This window comes from Grammomys surdaster, unplaced genomic scaffold (assembly GCF_004785775.1).
Source record: "Grammomys surdaster isolate TR1022 unplaced genomic scaffold, NIH_TR_1.0 210, whole genome shotgun sequence".
Lineage (NCBI taxonomy): Eukaryota > Metazoa > Chordata > Mammalia > Rodentia > Muridae > Grammomys > Grammomys surdaster.
The window spans coordinates 3,022,391-3,044,675 of record NW_021604655.1 but is presented as its reverse complement, the minus strand read 5'-3'; the positions used below and the strand labels follow the sequence as shown (position 1 = coordinate 3,044,675).

General features: G+C 40.5%; 1 protein-coding gene across 5 annotated transcripts in view; it reads left to right on the top strand.

The window, feature by feature from the left end:
• The first annotated feature begins 184 nt into the window (after nt 1-184).
• The window catches only part of Lin52 (lin-52 DREAM MuvB core complex component), an 86,469-nt gene continuing 64,368 nt past the window's right edge, over nt 185-22,285 (top strand). For 2 of the 5 annotated variants that reach the window (XM_028771928.1, XM_028771930.1), the window contains exons 1-6: nt 185-422; nt 4,874-4,948; nt 6,925-6,962; nt 9,124-9,190; nt 11,872-11,955; nt 12,050-12,070. In XM_028771928.1, coding sequence (XP_028627761.1) covers nt 392-422; nt 4,874-4,948; nt 6,925-6,962; nt 9,124-9,190; nt 11,872-11,955; nt 12,050-12,070 — 316 coding nt within the window. In that variant the 5' untranslated portion in view covers nt 185-391. The remainder of the gene's footprint in view (nt 423-4,873; nt 4,949-6,924; nt 6,963-9,123; nt 9,191-11,871; nt 11,956-12,049; nt 12,071-22,285) is intronic. The other 3 variants (XM_028771929.1, XM_028771932.1, XM_028771931.1) reach the window with 2 other exon arrangements.

Sequence of the window (22,285 nt, the reverse complement as noted above, 5' to 3'; positions counted from 1 at the left end):
TGATTGGTCAAAGGCGGAAGCGTTCCCGTCTTCTCTCACTTCAGCCTATTTTTGTTGGCGGAGATAGGGAGCCGCCCCCTCGACTTGGTACTGCATATTAAGCACACAGGGAAGACGCCCCCTAACCGGGAACTCCGATTGGCTACGGGTACCCACAAGGTCTCGCCCCTTTGCAAAGGAAAGTAAATAAGGTCCTTGAAGAATTTTGCCTACGTTCTACCTTAACTACCACTCTGCGGGTGGGGCTGCTGCCTGGGGTGGGACTAGGCAAATGTTACCCTATGAGGTAGAGAAACGAGGCCGGACTGAGAGTTAAGGATAGGTTATCCCTGCTAGGGGCGTGGCTTGCGGGTCCTCACTTTCCCGCCGACGGTTGGCCTCGTCACGTGACATGGGCTGGAAGATGGCGTCTCCCACAGACGGTAAGAGCCGGCTTGGAGATTGTTGGCCTGTAGTCTCATTATCTGCTTCTCTGGGAACTTCCACCGTCTTCACGGTTACACTTTTTTTCTTGGGCCCAACTTCTTTCTCTCCCACTCTCTTCTTTGGGGTATGTCGGCTTTTCAGCTAGCAGGTGCCTGGTACCGGGTTTCCTTGCTGTGTACTAGGTAGGTGAAGGAGGCCACCAGCCGGAGACCCTATCCGGGAAAAAAGGACAGAGGTCGCTCCGGCCCATCGGTGATGCTGAGGGTTCAAGAGGGGCTGCTGCGGGGAAAGGGAGCTTTCTTTTTGAACAGGCCCATTGGAGTGTTGTTCTATTCTCACCTCAGTAGAGCTGGAACGAGTCTCTCAAGCTCTATAGCTGTGAGTGGTGACTGACATGAGGTCTAGGGTTCATTCTTATACCGAGCCGAGAGAGAAAGATGCTTGTCTCCTCAGTTCAGGACCGTTGCCTTGGCAGCAGGAGAAGCAGGGACCTGGTTTCCTTGCCCCGAGTCCCGAGGGAATGAAAATTAGGCCTGTTAATGTAGTTTCGAACGCTTCTCAACCCTTCCTTAACCCATCACCCCTCTTATGTGTTGTTTCCGTAAGCTGAGGGCAGGAGCAAATCTGCTTATATGTCGTCTAAGATGGAAGTCATCTCAGGTGGCAAATAGGTGTTCGTGTTACACCCGTATGCTTTTGCTCGCGGTTCTGCTTTGGTATTTGGAATTGCTCTTCTGTCATTATTCAGTATCTCAGTATATTCTTTGTCAGCATTGTTATTCTGTTAACTTTGCCCAGGCCACACCCAATTATAAATTCCAAGTTGTCTTATTTTATAAGTTTAATCCTAGGTTTTAGAATAATGCCTGTAAAGGATTTTGCCATCAGTTAACGTTTATCCAAAAGTGAAACTGGCCTTGATGTGTGATCTCTAATTCTAGCTACTTGGGAGATTGAGGCAGGAGGATTGTTGCTTGAGACTTGCCTAGGCTGCAAAGAGAATTGTTGGCAAAGCGTGTCTCAAATAAAAAGTTGAGGCTTAGTTGGTTGTTGGGTTTTGTTTTGTTTTCCTTTTCCTGAGACAAGTTTCTCTTTGTAGTCCTGGCTGCTGTGGAATTTTCTCTATAGATAAGGCTGGCCTCGAACTCAGAGCTCCTCCTACCTCTGCTTCCCGAGCGCTAGAATTAAAGGCATGTACCACCACCACCCAGCTTGAAATAAAAAGTTTTATTTTAAAACATAAGGGAGGAGTGGCTGGAGAGATGTCTCAGAGGTTAAGAACACTGGTGCTCTTCCAGAGGTCTTGAGTTCAATTCCCAGCAACCACATGGTGGCTCCTAGCCATTTATAATGAAATCTGGTGCCCTCTTCTGGTGTGCAGGCGTACAAGCAGGCAGAACACTGTATACATAATAAATAAATAAATAAATAAATAAATAAATCTTTTTTAAAATGTGAGGAGGATACAGTGGGGGCTGGAGAGATGGCTCAGTGGTTAAGAGCACCTGGTGCTTTTGCAAAAGACCTGGATTCTATTCCCAGCATCCACATGGCAGCTCATGACTCGGTTCCAGTGGATCTGAGCTCCATGGGCATCAGGCATGCATGTGCTCCACATATGTTCCATGCAGACAAAACAGTCATACACATGAATAAAAAGTGAGAATGTAGTTCAATGGTAGAGCTTGCTTATCATGAATAAGACCCTAGGTTCAGTCTTTAGTACTAAAAAGAATGATTAGATTAGATTAAAAGATGTTACCAGATTTCCCTCCTTTCTTCCTTTCCTTTTTTGAGATAGGGTCTCACTGTGTAGCCCACGTTGTCTTCAGATGCACTATCTTCTTGCTTTCCCACCTGTGCCTCCAGTATGCCAGGATTATAAGTCTGTACCACTGTGCCTGGCCTCTGACTTGATTTTGAAGTTTTAGGTGTGACTGCATTTTAAGTTTTGAGCACATTCACATATCTTAAATTGTGTTCACAACATAAGAGATTTTCTAGCCTGGGTGATTTTTTTTTTTTTTTTGCTAAAACATCTTTTTCTTACTAGAAAAAAAAAGTGTAGGTAGGATTTTTGTTGTTGTTTTTAAAAATTGTAGTTCACCTTGGTGTCTGTGGAGGTCTCCTGAGAACAGGATTTCTAAAAGGCAGGGTCTGGAAGGTTGTGGTGAAAGGCTAGTTTTCCTAGATATGTGAGGTCTCTAGAATCAAAAAGAGCATACAGCTCTTCTTCAAATCGAAGTCGTTTGTATCTGAGATGAAGCTTAAGTTTACTAATGCTGGAGATGTGCTTGTGCGTATAAAAAGGTAACACAGTGACTCCTGGAGGCAAACCAAGCAAAAGCAGAGCAATCTGGGGAGAGGTAAGTCAGGCCTGTAGAAATGGTGGCAGCCATCGTGCAGAGGCCAGAGGATGCAGAATACATGGAATGCTGGACCCTACACAAATGAAAACTAAGGGAAAGGAAATCATTAAAGAACTGGTCCGTGACATTGCAATTTCTTGAGATGGAGAGGGTTGAGAAAGTAAGGTTTCGAACATTGCAGTATTAAGGGGTTTTCTCTACATGCAAATGGAGAGACATCAAGTAGCCTCTTGGACAGGAGACTGGTTGAGCCTTGAAATACGAATTGTCATTGGTATATAGTGGTGAAAGTTGTAGTAGAAAGTAAAGCCAGCACAGTCTGAGAGCTGAGTGGCACAGACTAAAAGAGGAGTCACTAAGAGGGAACGAGCATAGTAGTTTCAGAAAAGCAGGGAGGAAGAATATCACATGCCATAGAGAGGCTGCGGAAGGGAAATAAGGGGGAGGAGTTAGCATAGGTAATCTTGATGACAGTAGTTTCAGTGCATGTAGGGACAGAATTCAGGTTTTGTTTTGTTTTGTTTTTTGAGACAGGGTTTCTCTGTATAGTCTTGGCTGTCCTGGAACTCTGTAGACCAAGCTGGCCTCGAACTCAGAAATCCGCCCGCCTTTGCCTCCCAAGTGCTGGGATTAAAGGTGTGCGCCACCACCGCCCAGCTCAGCATTCAGGAGAGAGTGCAGGGCCTGGGGAGAGGATAAACAGTAGGTAAGCATGCTTGTTTTGCAAATAAGAGGACCTGAGTTTGAAGCCAGGCATGGTTGTACTGCCAGCACTGTGAGGGCAGGGAGGGCATGCACAGAAACAGCTGGATCCTGAGAGCTTGCTGGCTAGCTAGCTTCTGGTTTAGTGAGCAACTCTGTCTCAAGACAATAAACCTGAGAGCAAAACAAAGACACCCAGCATCCTTTCTGGTCCTTTATAGTTATATGCCTATCTGTGCACTTATTACATCCATATACCACACACACACATGCACGCACGCGCATGCACACACGCACACATACACACACACACCAGTGTACAGTAAGAGAGTAAGGACAACAGGATACCCAGGAGGGGAGGTTATACCTTTAAAGGGAGAATTTGCATGTTTCTCTCTGTGTGTATCTACACTCAGACATGCTTGTGGGTACTGGTGCATGTATGTGCATACATGTGGAGACCTGGTTAACATTGAGTAGTTTCTCTCTCTGTCTCTCTCATTCATTTACTTATGTTTATGAGACAGGGTTTCACTATGTAGCCCAGGCTGTCCTGGATCTTATTATGTATACAGGCTGCCTTCAACCTCAAAGATCTACGTGCCTCTGCCTCCTGAGTGCTGGGGATTCACCACCTCCACCCATCGAAGTGTCCTTTTAATAAGTCTAAAAGGAGATAAATTCTAGATCAGGCTTGCTTGTTGACTGTGAGCCTGAGATAGAAACTGATGGTACAAGACTGAGGTGCTTGTCAAAGCTGAAGACAATGGACTACAGTAGAGATTGTCTTTCCTGAGAGCAGTGACACTTAGCTGACTGTAACTGGAGACAAGATGAAGAGTGTAATGAAGACGGGTGGATTTGTTGACACTCTGTTCTACAAGGAGTTTTGCCGTACAGTCTGGGCTGATCTTTCAGTGTTCCTGCCTTAGTCTCCCAAATGCTGGGGTTACAGCTGTCAATCACCATGTCCAGCTGATAAACTCGTCTTTGAAAAAATTTTACATGTATGTAAAGGTAATTTGCTTACCTGTATGTCTCTGTACTACATGTGTGCTAATTGGAATTATAGACAGTTATAGCTGCCATGCAGTGTTGAGGAGTGAACATGGGTCCTCTGGAAGAGCAGTCAGTGCTCTTAGCCACTGAGCCCTGACTTTCTTAAACACTCTTATTTAATAGAGTGGAAGTCTGAGTTTTGATGAGGGAGAATCAAGTTTACTTGTATTGCGTCATGCCTCAATAGAGTTTCAGGGAATCAATAGTTCAGATCTCTAAACTTCTAATTGAGTGTTTCAGGTTATGTTTTTTGAGATTAAAAAATAATAAAAAGTAAATGGATGTGTTTCTCATCTCATCTTGTTGTTTGGTTCTAGGGACAGATTTGGAAGCATCTTTGCTAAGTTTTGAGAAACTTGACCGTGCCTCACCTGATCTTTGGCCAGAACAGTGTAAGTTTTGACTTTTCTCATATTAGAATTGAAGCAGGAGAGTTGGTGCTCCCTTGGGAGAATTTTGCAGTGTTAACATGTATCTGATGACTAAAGCTTTTATTTTGCTTCAAGAGAAAAGATTGATTAGCAGTAAAAATAAAGACTTAGTGGTTTAATTTTTCAGAACATTGCAAGACAAGAAGTGATAAGGAGCTTTAGAAAACTACATATCTGAAATTATAATTTTAGATAATACCAAGATGCACAAAGCATTTCTTCATCTCCTTTAGTGAAATACTTAAATATTGTTCGTAATTTTATACAGGGTGGTTTGGACATTTTTTTTATGCTTGTACAGATAAACATATACATACATATGTTATATATGTATGTGTATGTATGTCACGCACACAGGAGCTTTTGTTTTTGATAATGATGATGTAATATGTGTAGAGCCCTCAGGGTAATTTATTTCAACAAGTAATTTGATGGGTCTTCCCACGTCGATCTGTGCAGGTCCACCTCATTGTTTTATATATATTACAGTGGATACGTATATTCTAGCTTCTATATTTATATTCTATTTGGAAACCTAAGTTACCTCATTTGTATTTCACAGGCAGTGTGTCAGTGAACATCCTTGCATATCTGTCCTGTATGTAGCCAGTGTTACTCCTTGTTGTTATGTTTAGCTTGCTTTTTTTTTTTTTTTTTTTTGGTTTTTCGAGACAGGGTTTCTCTGTGTAGTCCTAGCTGTCCTGGAACTCACTCTGTAGACCAGGCTGGCCTTGAACTCAGAAATCCACCTGCCTCTGCCTCCCAAGTTCTGGGATTAAAGGCGTGCGCCACCACTGCCCGGCTAGCTTGCATTTTTTAAAAATTAAATTATATTCATTATTGGGCTGAGAGAAGCACCCATGTGCCATGATGCATGTATGGAGATCAGAGGACAGCCCATCTGAGTCAGTTCTGTCTTTTTACTGTAAATATGGGAATCTACAATTCAGGTTGTGGGCTTGGTGACAAGTGCCTTTCCCCACTGAGCCCTAGCTTGTATTTCTTAATTAATAGAATTGAACATTATTTCATTTTACATATGTAATTTTAGCTTTTTTTGCTTTTTTAATGTGATACTATCCATGAGGCATTTGAGTAAATCAAACAGGACAACTGAAAAGAATGTTTAGCTTATTTATATTATTTATTTATTTGCGGCCCTGGGGAATCAAACCCAGGGTCATGTGCTTGCTAGAAAAGCACTCTACCCTTGGTCTAAATCTCTAGCCCTGGAAAGGGAATTAAAACTTTCTGGTGAGAGATGACTTACTATTCTCCAGGCCAAATCCTGGTCCTTTAAAGCAGGAGGCATTAAGCCGGGCAGTAGTGGCACGCCTTTAATCGCAGCACTTGGGAGGCAGAGGCAGGCAAATTTCTGAGTTCGAGAGTTCGAGGCCAGCCTGGTCTACAGAGTGAGTTCCAGGACAGCCAGGGCTACACAGAGAAACCCTGTCTCAAAAAACCAGAACAACAACAACAACAACAACAAAAAGCAGGAGGCATTGGTTTCTCAGAGAAGCTTTTTCTGCCCTGTTATTCTCATTGAGCGTTTGTTTGTTTGTATTTGTCTTCCTGTAATACCTGATGGCTTTTCTGAAATGCTTTAGTAATGTTAATGATTTATGCTCTGTCCTTTTCTAGATTGTAAGTTACTTGAAGGCAAGACTTTGGTGTTTAGTTTTTAGGTTTTTCGTTAGCTTGTTTGGTTTTGTTCTTTTCAGACAAGGTTTCTTTGTGTAACCATGGCTCTCCTGGAAGTTGCTTTGTAGTCCAGAGTGGTCTCGATCTCACAGAGATTCCCCCGGGTCAGCCTCCTGAGTGCTGGGATTAAAGACTTGTACCACCACCACCACCACCACCCAGCATTTCTTTATTATTTAAATCCTCAGTACCTGAACACAGTGTTTCACGAATGAATAACTGTTTTTTCTTTCTAGTACCCGGTGTTGCTGAATTTGCAGCTTCTTTCAAGAGTGTAAGTAAACAGCTTCTGTCTGTGGGAGTTTACCCAAAGTTCGCTCTTGGGTAAAAAGCTCAAATCTTTATTTTCAAGACTATTGTCATAGTCTTCTAGTCATCTTTGATTGTAGACTTCTAAATATGTTTATATTATCATACTGTTAACTACTGATAGTCCCTTTCTCTGCTTAAATTCTTTATTTGGACATTCTGACCCTTGTCCATTAGCCTCTTTGCTCAGCTCATAGGCTTTAAGGTTAGACATTGGAAATACTTGATGTAACATTGGTGTTCTGTTTACCCCAAGTATAACTTTGAAGCCTCCCCCTTTATTTATATAGGGGTTGGTTCTCTTTTTAGTATGAAATTCCTGGGGTTTGAATTCAGGTCATCAGGTTTGGCACCAAGCTCACTACCAGGTGGTGGTGGTGGTGGTGGTGGTGGTGGTGGTGGTTTTTTATTCATTAACTCTCTTCTTTCTAGTAGCCCCTCTTAATGACCTAGGTTTGGTTTCTGCACAGGGATAAGAGAGGAAATGATATTACTGTAGCTGTCTCAGTCATTGTTGTATTGCTATGAAGAGACACCATGACCAAGGCAACTTATTAAAAAAAAAAGCATTTTATTGGGGGTTTGGTTACAGTGTCAGAGATCATCATGGTAGGGGCGGGGAGTGTGGCAATAGGCGGGTAGGTGTGGTACTGGAGTAGTAGCTGAGAGCTTACTTATCCAGGAGCAGCAGGCAGATGTAGAGCAAGAAACCTCAAAGCCCATCCTGAGTGACACATTGCCTCCAACAAGGCCACACCCCCTAACCCTTCCCAAACAGTTCCACTCACTAGGGACTAAGTGTTCAAGTATATGTGCTTATAGGGGCCGTTCTCCTCAAACCACCACCATAACTGAGGCTGACCTTGAACTTGTTACCCTTTGTGTCTCAGTTTTTGCTCAGATTGTTTATCCCACTATGTCTGTTAACATTTATTATTTTTTAGAGTTATCTAGGTGACTCTTATATGCAACTAGATTTGAAAGCTACTGATCTTACAAATGGGCTTTTACAATTTTAAGTTTACTTATAGAAATGAGAAGATATTTAAAATGCTGAAAATTTCTAGAAATTTCTACACAATCATGAACTGTGCTGGTGAGGTGGCTCAACAACAGTTAACACATTTATCGTCAGACCTCATCGATGACCTGAGTTCAATCCCTGGACCTATGTGATTGAAGGAGAGAACTGACTTCTGCAAGTTGACTTCTGACCTCCACATACCTGCTTTATGGCACATGCGTGCTCTCCTCTCCCTCTCCCTCCACATCACAAATAAATAAATGAAAGAAAAGCTAATAGTGAAATCTCAGGTGATAACCATTTTATTCTTTTGCCACTTGAGTTGAGATTTTTATTATTATTTTTTATTCTTCTTTCTGTCAGACACTTTCATAAGAACAGAATTTAAAGTAATGTTATTGCTGAACTAATGGATGCATGAAATAGTAATAACAACCGCGCCAACGTTCATTCAGAGCGGCCTCCCTGAGCCAGCTTTACGACTGAGCCCGGCTTTACGACCGAGCAGCAGAGTTTTGTGCAGAGACTTTTTTTTTTTTTAAAGATTTATTTATTTATTATATATGAATACACGGTAGCTGTCTTCAGACACACCAGAAGAGGGCATCAGATCTCATTACAGATGGTTGTGAGCCGCCATGTGGTTGCTGGGATTTGAACTCAGGACCTCTGGAAGTGCAGTCAGTGCTCTTAACCACTGAGCCATCTCTCCAGCCCGTGCAGAGACTTTTTGAAGTAATATCTCGACCTAGAAACTTGGTTTTAAAAGTTTGTTTGTTTGTTTGTTTGTTTTTTGTGTGTGGGTATTTTGGCTGTATGTATGTGTGTGTACCATGTTTGTGTCTGGTGCTTAAGAAGGCCAGAAGAAGGCATCAGATCCCAAGTGACTGAGGTCACAGATGGTTGTGGGTGCTGAGAATCAAACCTGGGTCCTCTGGAAGAGCTGTCAGTGCTCTTGCCCAATGAGCCATCTCTACCCACAAACCCTGGATATTTGAGATTGCAGTTTGCCAGGGTTTTTAAACAATCTGAAAGCTATATAACAAACTACATTCTTATAAGAAGGATGTGTCTGAGTGAATATATTCTTATTTTCTGACAGCCCATCACAAGCTCTCCACCGAAATGGATGGCTGAAATAGAACGTGATGACATCGATATGTTGAAAGGTATGTGATGCTGGTGTCTACTATCTCTTTCTTGGCTTGGTTTGGTTTGGGTTTTCAAGACAAGGTTTCTCTGTAGCCCTGGCTGTCGTGGACCAGGCAGGCCTCGAACTTGGAGTTCTGCTGCCTCTGCATCCTGTGTACTAGGGTTAAAGACTTGCCTTGCACCACAACCATCTGGCTTGGTGGTTGTTGTTGTTGTTTTAACTGTGTCTCTTTCCATTTCTCAGTTTGGTCTCTGAGCTCATGAGTGTCCTGCTCTCTTAACCCTTGAGTACCTGGGACTGTGGGCAGCCCCTAAGCCTGGCTTGTCCTCTCACATTTGCTCTTGCATTTATGTCCTTCCACAAACTCCTGGGCAGGTTTTCTGTCACTGCTCCCTACAGTCTTCTTGGCTTCACTCCGCCTCCTTTTCTGTTTTTATAGTTCTTCATAGCTGACTGGAATGTTGTTGGTTTTTTTAAAGATTTATTTCATTTATATGAGTACACTGTAGTTGTCTTCAGACACACCAGAAGAGGGCATCAGATCCCATTTCAGATGGTTGTAGTTGCTGGGAATTGAACCTCAGGACCTCTGGAAGAGCAGTCAGTGCTCTTAACCGCTGAGCCATCCCTCCAGCCCCTGGAATGCTTTTCTCTACTTTTTGCATGTGTAGAAATGCAGCCAGTTCAAGAATCCATCATGGACTTTTTCACTCTTATTCTTCTTAATATTAACTTAATTTTGTATAATGCTTACATTAGGCAAAAAACAAACAAACAAACAAAAAAAAAACCCCTTACATAAATTTCTTCCTGAATTATGAAGGCCCTGTTAGGTATGATAAAAACCAAGGTTTGGAGATAAAATGACCAGTATTTACAAGCTTATAAAGTTTAAATTCTGATCTTTTAAAGTCTGATCTTCACTGTAATAGAAGTGCCTTATATTGCCATTAGTACTATGAAATGACAGCCTCTCAGTGCTGGTTTTCAGCCTGTGTGTCGAGCGAGACCCCTTTGGGAGTCAAATGTCTCTTTCTTGGGGGTTGCGTATCAGATATATGCATTACAATTCAGTAGCAAAATTACAGTTATGAAGTAGCAATGAAGATAATTTTATGGTTGGGGGTCACCACAGCATGAGGAACTGTATTAAAGGGTCACAGCATCAGGAAGGTTGAGAACCACTGCCGTAGTGCTTTTCTCTTTTTCTTTTTTCTTCCTTTCTTTCTGTCCTTTCAGTTTCTTCTATAAAGAATTCTATAAGCAGTGAATACTGTTTTTTGATAAATGATTTAGTTCAATCAGAATGAAAATTTAAATTAAAAGTTAATTATATGACTTTGTTCTTTTTTTACAAAAATCTTTCTTATAGTGTTGAGATTCATGAGGTGGTAAAGTAATAGGCTGAAATTAAGGCAAAGATCAGGGATTCTTGAGCTATTTAAGCAGCTGAGCCGGTCAAGAAAGTCACATATGCTAGATGCAGGTGAGACTGCAGGATGATACAGGAATCCCAGAACTCCTTTCTGCGATTTCAGAAGTGTGGATATTATCACATGTAACGGGGCCGTCATAATTCAGGGGGAAATTTAGTAAGGGCGTTGTTGTTGTTGTTGTTGTTGTTCACTGTCTGTATGTTTAAATGCTGATTCCTTTTAACCTATGGAAAAATTATGTCCCAAAGGCATCTCAGGCTCATTGTCCTGATAATCCAGAAGTATTTATGTATTAACTGATGAGCATATGTTTCTTAAGAAAACTTTAACTGTTTAGTGAGCGTTCACGTAGCATTATGTTTTATGTAAACTCACCTCTAGTTTAAACAAGGAATTAGGTGCTGTTTAAATGAAAATCTGAGGTGTAATATCTATTTTAAGTAAGTAGAATCTGGGAGGAAAGTGTAATTAATTGAAAACAAAATAAGGAAAATTGGATTTGAAGGGGGAAATTTGGATTTATATTAGTTTTTGCTTTCTGCAGTTGAGAACATGATAAACAGTATTTTGTTGCTGTTATTTGTGATTATGTGTAATCACATGGGAAGCATGGGATTTAGAAATGGAGGCATCTATTTTACGTGACCAAGATGTGTCTGCAAGGTTTTCTCGGTGACATGTCACATTGTAAGGCTTCATATTTTATTGGTATGTTCACTTTGTATGACAGGCAAAAGTGAATGTTACAAATGGGTCCTTGGGCAGGCGAGGTGACTGCGCTGTAAAGGAACGTTTTCCCAGCCCTGACGACCCGAGTGTGCTCTCTAGAACCCACATGATAGGAGAGAGCAACTCCTTCAGCTTGCTCTCTGACACACATGCAGTAGCGTGCGCATACACACTACATACATTTAAAAATATTGGAAAAAACCACTTAAACTGTTAAGTATTCATACCAAGGTGTTTTGCAGTGGTAGAAATCTGTACTCTTTTTTGCTGGACAGTTTATAAAATTGGAGGAGAAGAAATAAGGTTCTATCTTGCACTTATTCAGGAAGGGATTTAAGCTTTCAATCCTCCTCGCCCTCTCACTGTGCTAGTGATCAAGCCCAGGGCTTCCTGCATGCCAGGCCATGTTCTGACATTCAGTGTATGTACTCCCAGCCCAGCTTGAAGCAGTTTATTATAAGAACTGTCAACTCAAACCAACTGTTGAGAGGAGTAGAGAGAAGTGATATTGAAATAAAGTCTTTTATTTCAGAACTGGGGAGTCTCACTACAGCTAATCTGATGGAGAAGGTACGAGGCCTACAGAACCTGGCCTACCAGCTGGGACTGGATGAGTGTGAGTACACTATTAATGTTACAGGGTTATATGTGTATATTCCATAGTGAATTCTAGTTATAACTCATGAAAATATAATTTTCCTTTTACTAAGGCAAAGACAAGCCATCTGAAGGTAAGAACTCAGTGTAACTTTGTACCTTTTGTGTCAGAACATGCTAGAATATTGACTGAACTTAACTGGTAGAAATTCTTTGTGCAGTACACATCTCTTGGTTATAAGTGATATGACAGGACTAAAGCAAGCTCGATCTGAAGAGAGACTTTGTCAGTTCTCATTAGTGTGTTGAAAGTCCAGGGGTGCAGATAGCCGTGCAATTGTCTAGATTTGTGGCTCTTAATGATGTCACTGGTGTGTGTTCTTATTCTCGCTTTTGTATATCTAGGCTTCACTTTCCTCGTGCAGTTAGTCCTAGAGACTTGCTGCTGCTGCTGCTGCTGCTGCTGCTGCTGCTGCTGCTGCTGCTGCTGCTGCTGCTGCTAGCTTTTTCTCAACCCTAGGGAAGGGGAGTAAAAAGAGATCCAGTTGTGGCTTTGAGTCTCATGATTCCCAAAGGAAGAGTGCTTTCACCGGATGTTCCAAAAGATAGTTGCTGGGAGAGATTTTTAGCTGTTCTGCACCAGCTCACATGTTTGTGTTTGAGCCAGTTCTTTGACAATAGCATGAGTACCCGGAGGCACCAGGCCTGAGTCCTGGGTACAGATAGAGTTTAGAGGGATTGGTCTGGCACAGACTGCATGGAATGAGAGGGAAGGGATATATGAAAGACCGAGAACACAGTTGCACCTATGAATAATGCTTTGTTTCCCAAGATGGCTCAGTGGGTAAAGATGCTAGCTGCCAAGCCTGATGACACAAGTTCAACAGTGTATACAGACACACACACACACACGCACGCATGCACGCACGCACAATTAAATGTAAAACATTTTTTCAAAAAATTTCTCATTTGTCTCCATATGCCCTTTGTTTTAAAATTACTCCTTTGAATACGGACATCATGGCTCACATCTTTAATCCCAAAACTCAGAAAGCAGAGACTGGAAAACCTTTGAATTCGAGGGTAATTAGAGCTATATTGTGAGGCTTTGTCTCAAAAGCCAAAGCAACAACAAAATTTATTTTTGGGGGCTAGTAGTAGTCCTCAGTACTAGAGTCCTTGCCTAGTATATAGTAGGCTCTGGGTTTGATCCATGCTTTTTATTAACAAAAAGTTTAATACTGAGTATGGTGGTGCGTGCCTAGAAATATGACCACAGCATTCAGAGTGCTGCGACGCTAGTGGGAGGTAACGGCCAGCACAGCAAGACCCTGTTTCAAGAAACCAAAGAAATCTCAAAGATGACTTCCTTATATACTTTCTCTCTTCTCGTCTGACATTCATTAGAATAGGTTTTAGAGGTCATTGTCACTTTGTGAAAGGAGAGATAGTTATTATCAGGACAGTGTTGGAACCTTGTTCTCAAACCATACCTCCTGAGACTCCTGATCTGATGTGTAATTTCCTTTAAAAATTCCAGTTTTGTAACTGTTGGGAGAATTGTATAGCTTTGTAACTGGTTTTTTAGAGCATGCACCGCCTACAGTGACTGTTGACGTCATTGGTTTGTCACTCTCAAGTTCAACATTTAACCGCAACATTGTCATTTCTAAGCTTCCCTTTCCATCATTGTCATCCGCTGTTGGCTTTTCCCATCCTCCTGCTGCGGATCAGGCCTAAGGCCTACAGCTAGCGCTCCACCACCACAGAGGCCCAACTCCAGCCATGATTGAGTTGGGTTTCTTTAACCAAAAGCCTTTTCAATCCCTTCAGGAATCAAGGAATGTACAATAATAAACTACTTTAAGGTAGAAATCTTAAGTGATCCTCTCCTCACTCTCCGCTCTGCTGTGGTGATTTCATTTCTTGCATTAAAGTTTATGCCTTGGCAGAATTAATGACTACTAAGTGTGATATGGCTGCTGAGGGTTTATAAAGAGAAGGCTGATCTGTGGTTCTTAAGTTCATGACTGAGTGGCTTGCATGGGCTAGGACTCCTTTTGTTTCTCACGTTAGATTATAAATGGTATAATCATCTTAATAATCAATGCCTGATCTATGTGATTTTTTTATGTATTTTTAATGCAGTAAACTTTATGCTTGTCATATCAAGAAGATGCTGTTACCAAACTTATTTTTTAGCTGTGCCATCTCTAGTTGTAGCTGAAATTTCTGTATTCTGTGTAATCATTATCTGCTGAGAAAAATATTTTTCCACTTTTTATTACAGAAAAAATCTAAACAGACTATAAAGTAGAGAACAGAGTAGTAAGCTCATGTCTATGGCCCAGTTTTGGTAATCGGCATACGTCCAATATGGTTTCACTTAGAATAAGTAGCCTCTCATAGTACCACAGCGTTCTAAAGCAAGTCCAATGCCCTGTATTACCACTCGTGCCAAGTAGCTTCACTTATGTTTCTAAAAGCTAAGGCTTTAAAAATTCCATTGTTGTTTTTTTAAAGGAGTCTTACAGACCAGGCTTGGTGGTACACACCTGTAATACAACACTTAGAAGTCTGAGGCAAAAGGGGTATGAGTTTGAGGCCAGTCCTCTGAGCCATAGAGTGAGTTCCAGATCAGTGAGTTCTTGGGCTATTGTGGCAGGAGTAGGGAGGAGGTAATGTTGCTTAGGATGCTCTCAAATACATGATTCTTTGTCTCAACATCCCAAGGAGTTGTCCTGCAGACCTGTACCACTATGCCTAAAAAGTTTTAACAAGCTACTTAGTGTCTTAAACTGCCCAGTCATGGGTCAGATTTCCCTGGTTAAATTACAAATGACTATACATAGAGTTGGTTTCCTTTAGTCATGATCTACATAAGTGTTATAAACTACATTTAATTGATATTCTCTTTTAGTCTGTTATCTAGTTAGACCTCTTATTTTTTTTCTTGCTATTTGCTAAATTTAGTGAATTGTTTTAGAATTTGCCACATTCTGTATTTTGTTGATTATATCCTTGAAGACGTACTTATGAATGTATACATGACTATCCGATCTTTTTATTTCATGGAAGTTAGATTTGGAAGCTTGCATGGATACAGGTTTCATTTTTTATTTTAATTTTGGCAGGAATATTTTATAGGTGGTGTGTCTATTTAAGGCTATTGTCTGCTTATCTCATTTCAGTTAACACTAGGATCCATAGTTGATCAAGGTATTGCCACACTGACCTTTCCCACAGTAGCAGCCTTTGGTTACTGTCCAGATTCATGATTTCAATAAAAGTTATAAGATTGTCATAATCTTATTCTGTCATCCCTTCTTATTATCTTGAATTTTCTTATAAAGAAGAAGTGATCAACTATTTGATGGCCTCAAAAGTTGTTCCCATTAGAATGAAAAGATAAATGGCTTGTTTTTCTTACTAATTTTCAGAATAATGAGCTTGTTCACTAAGAATCAATGAAGTCTATTTTATTGGATTTTCATAGTATAAAAATCCACAATTAAAGCATTATTACTATTAACTGTTCTTAATATAATTTTAACTTTTTATAAATTTTATTATTTAAAAAAAATTTGTAAATACTCGTGCAAGCATTTAATCCCAGAATTTTAGAGGCAGAGGCAGGTAGATTGCTGTTGAGTTCAAGGCCTGCCTGATCTACATAGAGAATTCCAGGACATCTAGTGCTGCTAGAAAAACTCTGTCTCATAAAACAGCAAAACAAAACAAAAATCTTGCAAGTAAATAAAAATATTAGCCAGACAGTGGTGGTAAACACCTTTAATCCCAGCACTTGGGAGGCAGAGGCAGGCAGATTTCTGAGTTCGAGGCCAGCCTGGTCTACAGAGTGAGTTCCAGGACAGCCCTGGCTCGAAAAACCAAAAAAAAAATAATAATAATAATAAAAAATTATACACTAAAATGAACCAAAGTCTGTATACTTGGGTGACTTTCTGTACAGTTAGAACAGACATTTAGAATGGACGCTGTGGGGCGTCACATTAAATTGTACATTTTCAATATTGGCAGTTTATGTAATGTCATCTTTGGTGGTGGATAAATTCAAGTGTTTTTAATTTTCCAATTAATTAATTAATTTCATTATGCACACATTTGTACAGCAGTCAGAGAACAACTTGGGAGAGCTGACTCTCTTTCTGTCAATGTGGGTTCCGGGAATTAAACTAAAGTCATCAGGTTTGATAGTGTGTTTGCTTACCTACCGAGCCATCCTTACTGCTAAGTATTTGTACTTCTAAGGACTGAAGACATTGGGATTGGGGTTAGTTACAGTCAACTAAGTCATCTTAATCACTGAACTTTTTTTTTTCTGTTTTTTTTTTTGTTGTTGTTGTTTGTTTGTTTGTTTTTGAGACAGGGTTTGTCTGTGTAGCCCTGCCTATCCTGGAACTCAATTTGTAGACCAGGCTGGCCTTGAATTTACAGATATCAGTCCACTTCTGCCTCTCAAACGAAGGGATCAGAGGTGGGAGCCACTTTGCTTGGCTTTAATCACTGAATTTAAACTGAATAACAAAGACTGTTTCCTGCCAGTGTGGGTAGGATAAACACAGCAGAGACTCTTAAATTACATTTTAGTTTATAACTGAGCCTGTTTCAACTTCTATAACTGTACTTTGTAACTCACTCCTATTTTCCTTGACCATAGTGAATTTAGTTGAGGTAAGAAAATGCTTTAAGGCTTCCTCTTCCTGTAAGCGGCGAAAGGTGACTCGTCAAGATGGTTCGCTACTCTCTTGACCCGGAAAATCCCACAAAATCTTGTAAATCACGAGGTTCAAACCTTCGCGTTCACTTTAAGAACACCCGGGAAACTGCCCAGGCCATCAAGGGCATGCACATCCGCAAAGCTACCAAGTACCTGAAGGATGTCACTTCAAAAAGTCAATGTGTGCCATTCCGTCGGTATAATGGTGGAGTTGGTAGGTGCGCCCAGGCCAAACAATGGGGCTGGACACAGGGACGGTGGCCAAAGAAGAGTGCAGAGTTTTTGCTACAAATTTTAAAAAACGCAGAGAGTAATTCTCAACTTAAGGGTTTAGACTCAGACGCTATAGTGATCGAACACATACAGGTGCACAAGGCACCTAAGATGCGCCGACGAACTTACAGAGCTCATGGCCGGATTAACCCGTACATGAGCAACCCCTGCCACATTGAGATGATCCTCACTGAGGAGGATCAAATTGTCCAAAGCCAGAAGAGGAGGTTGCACAGAAGAAAAAGATATCCCTGAAGAAACAGAAGCTCATGGCACGGGATAAATTCAGCATAAAATAAATGCAGATAAAAGTAAAAAAAAAAAAAAAAAAAAAGAAAATGCTTTAAGTTAGAAATGGAGACGACTACATCGATATTGGACTTCTTGGATACAGTCTCTTTGTTTTAATGTGTAGAGTGTATTTGCATAAAAACATCTTTTTTTGTCCTCTTAGATTCTTCATTGCTCTAGGGCTGTCCTTCACTTGACATGTTAATCTAGCGTTTTGATGTCTGAGTGTTCTCTCCTCCATTAATTGAAAGGGTGACAAGGGTGAAAAATAAGCAGTAGGAACTGATGGGTCCTGGGGACCAGTGATACTGTTTCCATGCAAATATCTGCCCTGATGAAGATGATGAGATGAAAAATGCAAAAAATATTTGGCCTCAAAACATCATTGTTAGTTCGCGGTATTGTTAAGTGTTAGTATAGGAATAACAAGAACCTTGTAGTGCTGACAGTGACTAGATTGTATCTTTTGGAAGGTGAGCCTTACCCTACGGTTTGATTTGATACATGGTTATCAGTTAACTCTTTTGGAGTACAGGTTTTAGAATACAATAACTTTTTATAGATTTGTTTCATTTTTAAGGTACTTTTGCAGTTCTTGGGACTTGTTATGTTTGTTTTAGCTCTTGGACTAAATGTAATTTTTTAAAGACAGAGTCATTTTTGAGGCTGCCTTTGTAGTGTATGGGTCAACTGACAAAGTTTGCAAGGTGTAAATGTTTGCTGGTGGAATGAAGGAATGGCCAATTATTGATGCCCTTAGAGGAATGACACATTGTATCTAATGAAGCTCATTGCTTAAAACTCAAAGGATGAAAGTTTCTGAAAATTGCTCTAGTTTTAGGTAATTGGTGTTTTAGTGATGAAAAGTAGTGTTTGAAAACCTTGTGATTTTTATATGTGTGTGTGGGGGGGGGGTGTATTACATATAACCTGAAGTGTTTTAGTTGTTTGACTGTGTCCACTTGAACCCTGCCTCATCACCATTCTGATATGGGTGTGGTACCGATTTGACCCTGTAAATTTCAACAGTAGGATGCTGCCTTTATTCCTAAGACCCATTTAATTGCTGAGAATCTTACTACTGATTCTCTGCAATTTTTACCCTTTTCTGATTTGTTTCTTGTTTCTGAAGGTTTTTTTTGTTTCTGAAGGTGGCAAGTTTTTCAGTATTCATACAAATGACTTACGTATTGGTTAATTTGGAAATAATTAAAAATAGGTTGTAAAAATTTGGGGAATTGAGGGTCTTCTCTTTGCAGCTAAACCTTGGTATTCTGATGCAGTTGAGGTTTCGCTGTTGTAGCACTTTACCGAGCTTTACTGAGCTTTACTGTTCATATTACCTGTAACTCACCTAGTTAAACCGACCACTTCCGTCTGCAGCAGTCATTCCAGGGTGTTTTCCTCTCCACTCCCAGACCCTGGGCTTCATTTCTCCTCTAGCTCCTAGGAGCTCAGTCACCACTAATCTTTTTGATGTTAGTATGGATTTGCCTACTTTGGAATCATGTACTGTGTAGTGTCTGTGACTTCAGTCTTGTTTTAATCTTTCTTCCTTATCTCTATTATGTCCTATTTGAAGTGCTGAGTATCAGACCCAGAGCCTGTACATTTGTTAGGCAAGTGTTCCACTGTTAAATTACACAGACCCCTCCAGCCCTGAATTCTTTTACCAAAATAGTATTTCCAGTGTTCATCTGTGTTATAGCATGTATCAATCCCTTTTGTATGGCCAAGTAGTATTCCTTTGGGTAGGTATATCACATTGTATCACCAGTCAGGGGGTACTTGTTGTGACTACTATTTGACTAGATAGACAGACAATGCTGCTATGAGAAATCATGTGTAAGTTTTTGTGTAGACATGCATCCTCATTTCTTGTGTTTATAACCAGGGTCCTATGATAGCACTGTATTTGACTTTGTGAGGAATTGTTTCCAGGCAGGATGAACCATTTTATCCTTACACCAACAGTGGAGGGGTTTATGCTAATATTCATTGTTGTCCTTTAAAAAATCATTACTTCTATCCTAGGGGTTTGTGTTTCATTTGCCCAATGATGATGAATGCTTACACGTTTTCATGTGCTTATTATTAGTCAAGTGTACATGCCTAGCCATAAGATTGTCTATGTGCAGACTCCTTATTTGGGGATGATTTTGTTTCTTCCTCTCTAATGTAGACTTTTTTTTTTTTTTTTAAAGTTTTGCTTTCTTACCTTAGTTAGAAATTTCACCACAGTGGTGAGCAGAAGTAGTAAGAGTAGATGTCCTTTTTGTCTTTCTGATCTTGGGCAGAAAGGATTTAGTATGGGGTTAAAGACTGGTGTGTTCATAGGTAATTTTTAATTTTGCACATTCGTTTAGCAGTTTGAGTAAGATTGTTATTTGGCTACATTCTTAGAGTTTTAAAAAGCAACATTTTATGTAAAAAACAATAATTGAGACTTCATTTTGAACTTGCAAAAGATTTATTTCAGTTTTAATTGCATATGTGTATGCATGCATGCTTCTGAGTGCCCAAAGAGCCCCGAAGCATTGATCCCCCAGAACTGCTGTCACAGGTCATTGTGAGCCACTTGCTATAGGTACTGGGAACCAAACTAGATCTCAATGGTGTATCATCAGGTATGTCTGATGAGCTCTTTACTACTGAGGAATCCTGACAGCTCCCATTTAAACGTGTGAATTCAGTCAGTTAATTACGTTGTTGAAGTTTGGACCAGTGTATGAAATAAAGTGGTTGTTCCGAACGAAGAAAAACCAATGCTTCTAAACTCTTGTGTTAGTACCCTGTAGGCATGAGTTTTTGAAAAGTAGCTAACTATATGGAAAACTTATTCTACATTTTTTTTTTTTTTTTTTTTTGCTTATGGGACTGGATATTGCTGTATAGCCAGCTTGGCTTTGAGCTCAAGGCAGTTTTCCTACTTCCACTTCTCAGGTATTGGGCTTGAGAGGCATGGACCGCAATGTCTAGCTCTTAGGACAGTTAGCTCCGTTGAGTTCTAATTTTAATCTATGATTGAAGGAAAGAATAACTGTGACTCTAGACTCTAGGATTTCTTCTTTGGTGTCAAGGTTTCTTGTCTGGCTTTTATAATAAGACAGACCTATTCAGTACTGTGTCCTTGGTGAACAGGGAAAAAAATCGTCTCATATGTAGCCTCTAGATGGCAGCATAGGTCTTACAGTACTTCTAATTCTGGCCATACTGCTTGAACTGGGTTTTTGATTTGGGTAAAGCAGGTTTTGTGGGCTTTACCAGACAGTTTGCCTAACATTTCCCTTTTTCTTTTCATTCTTTCTTTTGTTTTTCCGTTGTTCCATCTTATTTTTTAAAGTTCATTTCCTTTTTGGAGCAATGTATACTTTTGACGCTCAGAGTCCTTTAGTTTCTTCATGATCCAGAATAGATTTTGCACTGCATTATGATCCAGAATAGATTTTGCACTGCATTATGATCCAGAATAGATTTTGCACTGCATTATGGAGGTGGGATCTGTAACATTCCAAAGGTGTGATTGCTCAGTTCATCTCTTACCCATGGATAAAGGCTCTGAGAACGGTCTCAGTGCCCTCAACTGTGTGCCTCCCTTGCAATCTTGGACTCTGCTGTGCTAGCCTGCACTATCAGGCAATGCCATGTTAAATGAGTACAAGAATTTTATCTAAAATTGATAGAATGAACTTGGGCTAATAGGCCTAAGACAAATTAAAGTATTTTAAAATAAGATTTTTCAAACATTAAGTCATTTTGAACGATCAGATGAGAAAAAAAGAAAAAAATGTCCCATTCAGCAGCCATTGATGTCACACAGGCTGTAGAGGGGACTTGAGGCTGAGTAAAATACCATTACTTCACTGTGCACATCCATATCTATGAGGAAGGAGGAGGATGCTAAGTAATAACTCATAATAGACCTTAGAGACGTAAGTTCTTTAAGAATACAAAGAAGTAATTGTTCTGGAGAGAAGAGGACAGTTGTATAAGTTGCTACAGGAAGAACAGATAGGCTTCCTTTTATATGTCAGTATGAATTGATCAGTAGGGCCTGTCTAGAACCACTGAATTGAGGATTCTGTTTCCAGAGAAGTCAGTTACTCAGTTACTGATGTTTACCTTAGACAAGGAAAAGGAACATGGTAGCAATGTTTGAAACATTGGGTGGTGATGGCCCATATTTTTATGATTCTCTGAATTTTAGGCCAGCTTGGACTACAGAGAGAATTCCAGGACAGCCAGGGCTACACAGAGAAGCTCTGGGTTTGGGGGGTTTTGTTTGTTTGGGTTTTTTTGAGGAGATGCCTCAGGAATAAGAGCACTTGTTGAATAAGCCTCCCTCCCCAGCTCCACATAAAGAGCCAGGCTCAGCCACATGTGCCTGTGACCGCAGTATTAAATGATAGAAACAGGAGATACTGGGAATTCTCTGTACCATCAGTGGCCAGCTTCATGTTCAATGCACACTGTGTGAAGAGATTAATTAGGTAGAGCATTGCAGCTGCTCTTTGCCAGTTTGTGGGTTCTTCTCCCCACTCCCGTCCTTTATGCCCCCTCCCCATTTCTTCCCTAGCGCTAGATCGAAGAGAAAGGATAGAGGGAGAGAGAGAGAGATTCCTGAATCTAATTTTTTTTCTTTTGTTTCTTCTTTGAGCATGACTACTAACAAACTACATCCAACCTCGTACCCATGACCAACAACCCCTCCTCTTGGGGCCCTAGCATTTTTATGTAGCCTCTGAACAGAATTCCAAACGTCACACAATTGCAGGAACTGTCTGGAGCTAGCAAAAGCATGCCTCTGCTAGAGCACTGTCAGCTGCTGCAGACGGCCCAAAGCAGCCCCATACCCTACACCTGGGATTAAAATGAAAGCTCATTCTTACATTTCTGTGTTTTTTAAAGAAACCAAAATTCCAGAATTTTTACTACAGAGAATGACAGATAAAGACACCCAAAGTTATCTTGACTCTGCATGTGGGCCTGTGGTGTATACACACACACACACACACACACACACACACACACACACACACACACA